The 12,872-nt window shown below is 30.5% G+C and overlaps 1 protein-coding gene across 1 annotated transcript in view; it reads left to right on the top strand.

The window, feature by feature from the left end:
• Positions 1-12,872, top strand: part of Lis-1 (LisH and WD40 domain-containing Lis-1) — a 72,237-nt gene that overhangs the window by 1,922 nt on the left and 57,443 nt on the right. Inside the window, exon 2 of the mRNA XM_076779480.1 lies at positions 4,178-4,325. Coding sequence (XP_076635595.1) covers positions 4,288-4,325 — 38 coding nt within the window. The 5' untranslated portion in view covers positions 4,178-4,287. The remainder of the gene's footprint in view (positions 1-4,177; positions 4,326-12,872) is intronic.

Raw genomic sequence — 12,872 nt, 5'->3', positions numbered from 1 at the left:
TGGACCTTATACGTTGTTTGTTGTCGAATGGAAGTGTTACAAAGTTACGAACGACTTCAGATATAAATATTAATTCCTTAATTCTTATTTTCAAGTATTGTTGAACTGTATGTGTACGTATATCTAATAAACGGTTTGTGACATTGAGGTTGAGAGCTTTACGAAATTGAGGGCGCACATTTTTGTTACTTTGTTATAAATACTTTGCGTTTAACAAGTAGTCTAATATAGTTTATATATCGATACTAAATGATATTTGATTAAGTTATTATGTAGTGTAACTGAAACAGGTACTTTTGGAATGACATCATCGTTTTAAAAAGAACTTCTATCATTTCTCGAGTAACATGTAGCTCAAGACGATGTACAGAGTCGCGTATATGGGAATTTGTAACAAAAATCGTAACTTCTAATTCTTGTTTAATATGTGACTGCCACGCTAGTTTTCCATGTTTAGACATATCTTCATTTGTTCAAATTATAGTGTAAAACATAGAAATATTCGGTAATTCAATGATGTACTTTTTATTTTGTAGCGTTCTTAATGATAGAAGTGTTGTTTAATATTATACAAAAGTTAGTTCCTTCATTGTAAACGACTTTGAAATACATTGTAAGTTTTAACTGCCGGGCATCAGTGACCACCATGGCAGTAAACGTGTTAAAAAGAATACAAAAGTACGATTGATGCATGAAACAATTTATATAAATTAAATTGAAAACACAAACATTCGTCAAATGATACGTATTTAGAATTAAAATAAATTTCTGATATCATTTTTAACAAGGAATTGAAAAATTCAATGAAAATGATACTATTAAAATCTACGTTCTTTTATTAGTATTTTAAGATATAGAAATTTGTAAAACAGTCTTCAGTTTCTTTTACTTTTGCTCATTGCTGGACACATTATACGATAAAGAAATAGGGAAGTAATGAATGAAAATTTGTATTGTTTTTTTCCTGCATAGTTTTTGTATTGGGGTTTCTTTGTTCGTTTCATTTAATTTGTTTATAACGCGTAAGAAATATTATGGGTCGAGCGAAATCATGTTTTTTTCCAAGCTCGAAATTTTGGAGGTGGTCAGCACAATTTGCAATATACAGGGTGTTCGGCCACCCCTGGGAAAAATTTTAATGGCGGATTCTAGAGGCCAAAATAAGACGAAAATCAAGAATATCAATTTCTTGACTGAGGCTTCATTAAAAAGTTATTAAAAAATTTCATAACATTTTGGAAAAATTATTTTTGATTGCAGGACTCAATTACAATCATTTTTGGTGAATACGTATATCCCTGAAATCCTACCCACTTTCGAGAAAAAAATTCGAGTAGGTACTGAAATTTTTAGAAGAAATTAAAAAATTTCAAATCATACTAAAAAAATTACATTTAGTTATAGGGGTCAATTACAAGCATTTTTGGTGAATAGACATACCCCGAAATCCTACGCACTTTCGAGAAAAAAATTCTTTACCGAAAATCTAATATGAGGCCAGAAATGCTTCCCTGAAGTTTCATGCGAATCTTTAAAATGTCATAACTCCAGAACGGATTGGAGGATTTTAATTTTTAAAAATGCAAACAACGCGTATTTTGGTGGAGAATATGTACAAATCGCAAAAATATCCGAAAAGTTGATCCTTGAACCCGCAAAATAAGAAAAACCTCATAAAAATGGTCCAATTTTCAAACAGCCATAACTCCTACAATAGTATATATATTTCAGTGAAACTTTTTTCTGAAATAGAGCTCATGGATAGCTACAAAAAAGTATTAAACAACTTTTCTGTACAACGTCAACCAAATTTATTAAAAATCAAAAACGAATTTTTAAGAAAAATCGACAAGGGGTAGGGTGCCTAAATTTTTCGGCGAAAAAAAAAATTCAAATTGTTCTGGAAAAATTATTTTCTGTTGCAGGGGTCAATTACAATAAATTTTGGTGAATAGACCTACCCCCGAAATTCTACTCATTTTCTAGAAAAAAATTCAGTACGGACGGAACTTTGAACGTTAATAAGTTTTTAACGAAGCCTCCATCAACAAATTAGTATTCTTGATTTTCGTCTTATTTTGGTCTCTAGAATCTCCCGTTAAAATTTTTCCCAAGGTTGGCCGAATACTCTGTATGTATGCGTAATCAGTTCATTTTTTAAAATTAAAATATCTTCCAATAGAAATTTATTTACCTTGGAATAACGAATTTTAATATTGTTACAGCGTCAGTTATTTTAATCAATAATTTAAGTGACGTTGCAATAAATTTTGCATGAAAATAAAATGTCCATCTTTTTGTTTTCCTTCTTTATATCGAAAGCTATAGAAATGTTCGATTGTTTGTTACGCGCGTATAATAATAGCGATAAATACATGTTTCACCACCGAAAAGAAATTAACTTAAAATAAAGGTTGTCCGCGAAACAAACGTGCGTAAATTTAAAGAATGGTATCACGAAAAATGAAATAATAAAGTACGTGTGACGGCTACGTATCGTTATCATCGTTATCTCTTATTGCGTTTCTGGCATAAAATTTGCAGTTTCCAATTGCAACGAACGTATTGTTTCGACGGCGAAAATGTATGCTACGCCTTTGGGAAAGTAAAATAAATTGCAGCATTGATTACAGTCTAGAGAGCATGTTATTGTTCCGATTAAGGAGTTCGGGACAAATCGCTCTCACACGTTCCTTTCAATGCTCGTGTATTTTCTTTTTTCAATGGATAAGAAATCGTTTCGCTGGAAGTATTTTAAACGGTAAAACTACAGTTTCACAGGAATACAGGAAATCATGTTTTCCTGTTATTTTCTTTTAGGAAATTACATTTTTTTATATTCTACGTTCTATATTTTCTATTTAGTTCATTAAATCGTTCTTACAATTTCAATTTGCATATGACGTGATATCTTCGTTGCAATATCGATATTCTTACAATCTTTCGACGTGTATTTAAATATAATTAGAGTAGAATATATTAAAGATTCATGAAAATTTGAATTGTTAATCTGAAGTGTCCGATTAATATAATTCACTCAAATAATTTGTACAGATTTTTAACTTGTTTGCAAAATACAAACTGTTAATTGACAATTACAATTAAAACTTGAAAATTAGACTATACAAAATAATGGTACAGTGTTCGAGAAGTTCATTTGGGAATTTTTTTTTTGAAATACTTGTCTTTGTCACGTAGAAGTGGAGATAGTATTTTTGCTTTCTTTTATTGGTTTGTAAGCACTTTGATACATATGTACATCGTACTTAAATTGAATAGGTTTTTCAATTTAAGAGCAAAAAAAAGAAATTATAGTCTAACGTAGTAAATTGTATACAAAATATTGTAATGAAAAAATGATTGTATTCAATGTTCAGACCCTAATGAAAGAAAGAAACATGTTCATGAATACTTTTTTCGTCAGAACGACTATAGTTTATTTCAAATTGATTCTTGACCATTAACATTAGCGCAGCTGGTGATTTTAGTACAAAATGAATACATATTGAGAAATACACTTTTATATAACGTGTTTTACATTAAATATTTCGCTGGTTTTGATGATAGGAAAAAATATTAGATTTGTTTGGAAGGATTATGTTAAGCAAAAACCTTTTCTTAAAGTCATAACAAAAATTACGTTTACATGGTAAGAAAGAATTGTATAACACGTGGTTCGATCCCAATATGTAGATTTTTATTTTTTTCGGTCAGAGTTTGGAATTACACAATTTGTGTTGAAATAAACGTTTAAATGAAAATAAATAACATGTGCCACGCATCATACACCTGCTACATGCTATACAGATAACGCATTACGCACATGCCACCGATATTTTTAAGTATGCTTTACCGATATTTGATGCAAATAACGCCATGAAAAATTACTGAAAAGAGTTCTGAATGTGTAATAATCTTAATCAATATTCTATTTTGAAATGAACAATTTGTATATTAAAATAAGTACCGAAAGAAATGATTAATTCTCGCTTTAAACTTAGTTCTAATTGATCTTCAGAAGCACTAATTAGAGGGAGCTGATTTTTCAAAATTATAGAGTAGTTTCTCTTTTATAAGTTGCTAGAAGACTTTCCTATTCACACGATTGATACGCTGCAGTGGTATTAAAAATATAATTTATTTATTTTACTAATACTAGTATTACTTTATTTTGCAGGCGATGTCGATAGCTGGGTACTAAACTAATCAGGAGCTGACTGGAGAAGAATCTAGTCGCGCTCACTTGAATCACTGTTGAGTATCAGCCAGCAAACACACGCAAGGATCATGAAAATGGTGCTGTCTCAACGTCAGAGGGAGGAGTTGTAAGTTGAAAATTGTCATTAGAAAAAGCGAACAGAATTTTATTGAAATGCGAGCGTAAACTTGTCGATTTTACTGACCGCACAAACCAGTGGTTTTCAAACTGTTTAGACACCCCGTCCCTTCAAAAAAAGAAAATTTCTACGCCCGAGATATGTGATAGATTTAAAACGACACAAGAAAAATACAGTTCGATATTTGTTAAATTTTGATAATTGTCATCTTTTTATATTTGAAATTTTCTTATGTGTCTGTCCTATGAATCGCGTGATGATCCATCACAATCATGGGAAAAATTTTAACGGGAGATTCTGGAGGTCAAAATAAGACGAAAATCAAGAATGCCAATTTGTTGATTGAGGCTTCGTTAAAAAGTTATTAACGTTTAAAGTTCCGCCTGTGAGACGGCAACCTGCGAACAGCTACTAATGGTTCTCACTCAGAAAACTGTGAGTCTGTCGATACATCATTAAGTAGAGTTTCTCATGCTGAGTGAGAACCACTATCGCGTGTACGCAGATGTTCGCAGATTGCCGTTCTACAGGCGTTACTTTAAACGTTAATAACTTTTTAACGAAACCTCAATCAACAAATTGGTATTTTTGATTTTCGTCTTATTTTGGCCTCTATTATATAATTTGATATTTAGTATTTTTCTGAAATTTTTTATATATTTTTCGTTTTACATTGTTGTTTAAATGGTCAAAAATATGTAGAGTGTACTTAAAACAGTTGGACCAAAGTACTATGCAACGAATTGAATTAGTACCACTTCCAATCGCACGGATTGTCATTACTGGATTAGTCAGTCACATCCATAAGTATAATTATCCCTCGAGTTATTATTAAATAGAAAAGAATTAGCGATTTATTAGTTTTTGTAGCGTGGCTAACATGTACATTGTTTACTCCTTAATTTAGATATTTCTAATAAGCTTTTGATTGCCCTGTTGTTGTCAGCTTTATTTATTTGTTTTGCTTTGCACGCTTCACAGATAAAAACCGTAAAGTATACGATTTTAAGTGAAGTACATGGTAAACTTAACGATACTTTCGTTGTAGTGACAAGTGGGTACCAATTCTGTTTGATACTGTTCGATGCTAGATTATAATTTATAAACTAGTATTATTCCCGTCACTGACTTGCAACTCAAACAAAATTGAAAATAGAAAATGTTCAGGTTCATTGTTATTTCAAAACACTTGAGGAAAAGAAGCACGCTCCTGAAATTTTTATCGCGTGATTATAACGGGAGCATGTGTTTCTAACACGCGATACATACTAATTAATAACGTAATAATGATATTGGATTGCAACGATTACTAATCGGTATCGCCCCATGGGAGGGGGGGGGGGGATGACAGACATTTTGGGTAGCATTATTTAATAAAATAAATTTGTAATTCGACTTCACTGTACTCCAATAATTTTTTACTCAGCTTTCGATACTCTTTCGAATTTTCGAGTGAATTTCTAGTCTCGGCTGTCTAATTGCTCATTCACAGAACTTAGTAACTGTGATCATTATCTTTTAGTAAAAAGCCAAGATAGCAAAAAACTGAATACTATAGTCTACTCCCTTGCGTGTACTACGCGATTTTTAGATGATTTTATCCAAGATTTCAACATATTCAATAATTTAAACTCTTTATCAAGTATTCGTATAAAAATTGATTTGAAAAAACAATAAATCAATTAGTGGAAATCTGAATAATGATAGCAGTATTTCAGTTTCTTACTCAGCATCCGATTTCAGTTTGATCGCGATATTATTATAAGCAGATCAAAGGATTTCTTGCAATTTTATCGTTGTAATGCAGAATTTTACTACTTTTAAAGTACAATTTCTTTTGAATATACCTAACTTTTCAATATTATTTTAATAGTAAAGTTTGCAAACAGTGTCTTACAGAGATAAATTTTCTTTCTGTTAATTAAGGCAATCCTCCACAAAAGAACAATTTTTGTCCAATCGATTTTCTTGTACCTTCTTAAATTTGCAGGTCTCGTCCTTGGATCTGCTTAATAAAAAAATAGACTCAATTCAGAATCAAGGACCCACGAGAAAATGTCCTTTATCAATTATATTTGGAATCAAGATGGTGTCATTTAAATTCGTTTTCTCGATCACTGGTCAACGACAAATGTGTATTCTTCATCTAAGTAATCAGTTTTAGTCTCGGTTTATGACTCTAATTACAAAAATGAAAGTTAAATTATAATATTAGCTCCATTTTTTCTAAAATAAAATCCAAAAATGAACGTTTTGTAATACCTAAAAAAATCATTATTTTTGTCGACTTTTATGTTTTATATCCGACAGTCTTTATTACTTCATTTATAATTTTAGCAGACTATTTTTGGAAACTAAACCCAAGCTACACCAAGTCTATTTAAACATATGTAAATGCAGTATTTTCAGCTCCATTATGTCAGTTAATTTATGATTTTATAATTTGTGGTGTATTAATAAGGACAAAAATCGATATAATTTTATTAGCTTTAACATACACATATTTTCAATCTACTGCACTCAAATTAAATAAATTATGCCTTATATTTTTTAAATTGGAACCAAAAAATTGTTTCCCCTGTTATTTTCTATCTCAGTGTACATAAATCAATAGGAAGATCGCTTAATCGTAAAGAATACGAGTTATTGTTTAAAATTTGATGACCAGTGTAATCTGTAGCGTAAAGAACTGATAATTTTGAATCGTAACACCATGGTTTTAAAGCTATCGGGAGGTGGATAATAAATATTTGTGATCTTTGGGTCAAGTAACATACCAAGCATCGCTACATAGAACAACGCTAAATCCTTTTAAATTTCAAAAAATTTCAAAAATTGAAATTATTGCTCCGAAATCTTCGAAACTACTTTTACTAAATTTAACTATAAAAGTAGTTAAATTGTCTTGAAATGATGCATTGTGCTCTAATGATTCATTAGAAATAAAAGTTTTTACTTAAATTTGATTGAATGCTTTTGTGACATAAAAAATCGAGATTATTTTTCTGCAGTATTTAGAGATGATTAATCGATTAGATGCCATAGTCATCGTTTGGGGGTTACACATATTTAACCCTATCACTTTTTCTGTATTGATATTTACCATATTTCCTGAATAATTTTGATTAAATCCATCGAAAAACAATTAAAGTCTGTATAAAATTTTACATAAATTTCGGAAAAAAATTTGCAGTTAAAAGCAATGCAACGACGGTACGCAAAATGATATTTTATCGATATTTGACTCGAGAAACACGTTGCAAGGACAAGAAAGAACAATTTACAGGTTGGTCTGCTTGAGGCAAGAAGTACGTCGATGCTATTGTGAATTTGTAGTCTATTGTTTAATGCATTTATATCAACAATCGTTTGAGAGACTGTCGGACCAGTTAGGCTTAGTCATCAATTGTCAGTTGGTCTCTCAGACAGACACAGTGTCATTATTATTTCTTGACATGTGCCCTATCGCGTGGGTCGTATACGTCCCACGCTGACGTGAACTTTCCGTTTAGGCTGTTTGATATTTTCGTTATTAAATGTAACATTTTCGTAATACATTTTATAAAATCGTGTATTGATTTCTATCGTTAGTTCCCACTTCTATAGTAGACTGTTTTTTGATTAATAAAAAGGGAGGAAAATTTAATTTTGCAAGACAATGCAGCAAACATTGCAATCAAAATAATATTACAAAATTTGGTGTATCTGTAAGAAATTTTACTATAAAAATAATCTAATCCTGCAACGTGCTTTATAATTATAGGAGATATTTCACCGGAAGTACAGAAAGATTAGAATTAGAAATAAAAGTTTGATCAAATGCTTTTTCTTTCTTTCACTTAAACTGTGACGATCTTTGTTGGAACAAAATTTCTTGCGTTCTGCTATGCATTTTTAACGTTACATCTTTCCGTTGGTAATAAGGAAACTATGTTTGTAGTCTTATAAACGTTAAAAGATAAGTGTTATATGAAACTTTATTAATTTCGATAATTGAGGATGCAAAAATCAGTTTGGCGGGAAATAAGATAATTAGTTGTCTTATTAAGAATTGGAAGTGAGGAATATCGTATTGTAAGTTTATGACTTATATTGAAAATAATTTAATTAACATTTAAGATATTATTAATTATATAATTTTACGCGACATTGCTTGGAGATCAGAAGCCTGATCGATAGATCGTTAACATTGTTTCTACCTCATTCAAAGGGGATATTAAACTCGAAACAATCAAACTTCTCATATTTTTAGGTATTCAAGAACTTTGCTTGATTCCAGTATATTTTATTGCAAGGACTCCTTTTTTTGGGCGTTCCTTTTCGAATAGTGTCTTTTATTCAAGGATGAGATCCTTACATCTAAGATTAAACTTCACGCTAATGAAAAACCTCCGTTAGCATATTTCTTTCCTATTCTGTCATACGATATCGAAAGAGTATATCGTATAAATTTTATCTATACAAATGTTTACAAATTTAAAGTGACGTCAATGTTTACAGTGAAAGTCGCGAGAAATGTCGACGTAGTATAACTGTAAACTAATACTTTTTATAGTATTTATTTATCACACGTACAGAGAATTAGAAAATCATTTTGTTTTTTATTACGAAAAAGGAAACGATAATTTCAGTACGAGTCAAATCGACTTCGCATCTAAATTCGCATACTGGGTAGAGCAGTATGTTATTTAGTTATTTTTTTTATTGTTTGGCATCTGGTGATATTTTGCAGTTTGAGTACAGTTCGTTTAAAAATTACTTAATCCCTTATACAGAGTGTTCGGCCACCCCTGGGAAAAATTTTAATGGGAGATTTTAGAGGCCAAAATAAGGTGAAAATCAAGAATACCAATTTGTTGATGGAGGCTTCGTTAAAAAGTTATTAATAATTAAATTCAAAAATTTCAAATCGTTCTGGAAAAATTATGTTCGGTTGCGGGGGTCAATTACAATCATTTTTGGTGAATACACATACTTCCGAAATTCTACCCACTTTCGAGAAAAAAATTCGAGTAAGTGCTGAAAGTTTTGGGTGAAAAAAAAAGACTTTCGAATCGTCTTGGAAAAATTATTTTTAGTTGCAGGGGTCAATTGTAAGCATTTTTGGTCAACAGACATACCCCTGAAATCCTACTCAGTTTCGAGAAAAAAATTCCTTGCCGAAAACATAATTTCTGGCCAGAAATGTTTGCCCGAATTTTCATGCGAATCTTTAAAACGTCATAACTTCTGAACGGATTGGACGATTTTAATGTTTAAAAAAGCAAACTACGCGTATTTTGATGGAGAATATGTACAAATTGCAAAAATATTCGAAAAGTTGGTCTTTGACTCCGCAAAATGAGAAAAACCCCATAAAAATGGTCCAATTTTCAAACAGCCATAACTCCTACAATAGCGAATATATTTCTGTGAAACTTTTTTCTGAAGTAGAGCTCATGAGTACCTACAAAAAAGTATTAGACAACTTTTCTGTAGGGCGTCAAACAAAATTACTAAAAATGAAAAAGTAATTGTAAGAAAAATCGGCAGGGGGTAGGTGCCTAAATTTTTCGACGAAAAAAAAAATTTTTAATTAATTCTGAAAAAATTATTTTCGGTCGCGGGGGTCAATTACAATCATTTTTGGTGAATAGACATACCCCCGAAATCCTGTCCACTTTCTCGAAAAAAATTCGAGAATGTGTGCCATTTTTCGACGGGGGAAAAAAATTTCAAATCTTTTTGAAAAAATTATTTTCGGTTGCGGGGGCCAATTATAATCATTTTTGGTGAATGGACATACCCCCGAAATCCTACGCATTTTGGAGAAAAAAATTCAGTACTGGCGGAACTTTAAACGTTAATAACTTTTTAACAAAGCCTTCATCAACAAATTAGTATTCTTGATTTTCGTCTTATTTTGGCCTCTAGAATCCCGCATTAAAATTTTTCCCAGGGGTGGCCGAACACCCTGTATACTAATATCACAGTCATGAAACATTGAGAAATAAATTTTTATTGGTATCGAAATTTATTTAAATATCTCGTGAGTTATAGTTTATAAAGATTTTGGCTGATCTTTACCAAGATCTACTTATTTTTGTTTTCGATAAGAATCTAAAAATTATGTTTTATACATATGTACAATTCCTAACTCTGAAACATGGTATACATAATACTACATTATATATAGCCTTGGTATTAAAATCATGTTTCGTTCATATTTGTCATTTTCAATAAAAATATTACTTTGTATAAAAGAGACGAAGTCGCGAATAATAAAAGAAATATATTTTGTGTAAACGGATTGACAATTGATGATTTTAAGCAGACATACAGAAGGAGACTTGCCTTCGACTTTGGACATTGAATAAACTACAACAGAAAAGATCGTACTTGCAGAATAAACCATTTCATATTTATAGTATACTAAATAGTTCAGACACTCTCTTTCTCTACGTGTCTGTATTAAGAGATAACTTTATATACAATGTATACATATATAAGATAATTGGATGCGTGAAACATGAATTAGAATACGCGGTGACATAAAAACATTTACTCTTCTGCACACCGTTAAAAGCTTCGGTTACAAAAGATAATATAATCTATAAATAACGTTAGTTTAAACTGGAACGTACTACTCAGAAGAAATGAGATGCAGAAAATAACGATGCATGTTTCGAGAGCAGACGGTTAATAGTTTAGAAGGTACAGGTTTTGCAAATCAAATTTTTGTAAAAAATTGTTTTCTTAAGCTTCTGAAATAAAAATAAAATTGTTGAAATATTCTGAATGTACTGAATGTAATATAAAGACGTACATGAATTTATTTAATCGCAATTACTAATTCATTATTCGTTATACAATTATTATTATACAATTATTATACATACGAGTATAGTATGAAAACTGTGCAACTGATGCTAATTTTATACAATATTTACTTGTATAATAATTTTAAAAAATTATGTGGGGCAACAGTTGTAGTAGTGTCATTAATTATATCTACCAAATGTTTATGGTTTGAAAAATCAGCCAGCATATCTTTTATATATAATTTTATTTTTGAAAATACTTCTTCAATAGGATTCGTCGTTGAAGAATATGGTGGTAGAAAAAGTAGTGTATGCATTGTATAACCAACAAGATCGCATACTTCAAGAGAGAAGGATGAATTTGATTTGCAAAAGTGTAAATTTGATTTACAAAAAGTTGAACTTAGAATGCGAACTCTGTGTTTGCAGTTAAAATTTCAGAAACTATTTACCTATGGTATCGTAAACAGCCTTGGCAATAGTGATAGGATCGAATGATTTTCACTTAAAAAAAGAAATGAACTTTAAAGTCTGTAGCAATATTTATTTATCACAATGCTAACCAGTAATAATCAATTCTTCCAAAATTTTTTGCTAAGTTTTACTATTAAAATTTCGTGTTTATTTAATTTATTTTTGTTTTATAAGTTCAAGGAAAAATTTCGTCCAAACCGATACAGTAATTTTCGAGATATCCTCTCTATCTATGTTGGAGATGCAGTTTCGAGAAAAACGAGTCTAAAGTTTTAAGTTATGTTTACTCTTAAATGATACGTCATTGCTATTCAGTAGAAGAGGTCGAAGTCTTAAAATGATAATTAAGCTTTCGACGTTCTTATGGGAATAAACTAAAGTGCATGCCAAACTAAAAATTTCCTAATCCTTAAAAATAACAATTATATTAGTGAATTAATAAATTTTAGAAATTTTTAAAGTCTTAACACTTAAATATTTAAACTACATCTTCCAACAACTATTTTCGAAATGTGATATTTTCAGAAATAATGTAAACCCAAGAATAGATTTCTTTATGATTTTTGATACGACTCCTTAAAATGTAAAAAATCAAGAAGGTAATTTTTTGTATTTTTTTAAACTCAATTTAAAGTTGATAATCATTTAAGGTAAAAACATTGAGACGAATCGTGAATATTGTAAAAACATTATTCGACCGTTTGAAAGGTACAACAGTACTAAATATTATTTACATAAATCAAATTGAAAACATAAACATTTGGTGAATGGTACGTGTTTAAAAAAATGCACTTAAAATTACAATAAATTTCTAGTATCATTTTTAACAAAAAATTGAAAAATTCAGTAACAGTAATAGTAGGTATTACAATCTACGTTCTTGTATTAGTATTTTGAGGAATGAGAATTTGTAAAACATAGACTTCAGTTTTTTTTACTTTTGTCCATTGCTAGACGCATTGTGCAGCGTGGCAAACAGTACATCAACATGTCGATTGTTACGTAGAAATTATCTTCTACCGCGAAAGGATGAAAGAGATTGCGACGCAACGAAATTTTATTCGGTAAGGTCGCATTAACCTCAGCCGAATACGCGAGAACAAAAGAGGTTGTTGCGTACTCGTAACTTTCCTTTTCCTTCATTTCTACGCGATCGTGTCTAGGGATGGGATCAAAAGTGCATATGAAAGCCTGAAGGAATCCTGTATACGCTTGCATCCGTATCTAAAGGTGTTTTATAACAAAAAGTACCTACTGGACA

The sequence above is a fragment of the Colletes latitarsis genome, chromosome 2 (assembly GCF_051014445.1).
Source record: "Colletes latitarsis isolate SP2378_abdomen chromosome 2, iyColLati1, whole genome shotgun sequence".
NCBI lineage: Eukaryota > Metazoa > Arthropoda > Insecta > Hymenoptera > Colletidae > Colletes > Colletes latitarsis.
This window is presented reverse-complemented; position numbering and strand designations above follow the sequence as displayed.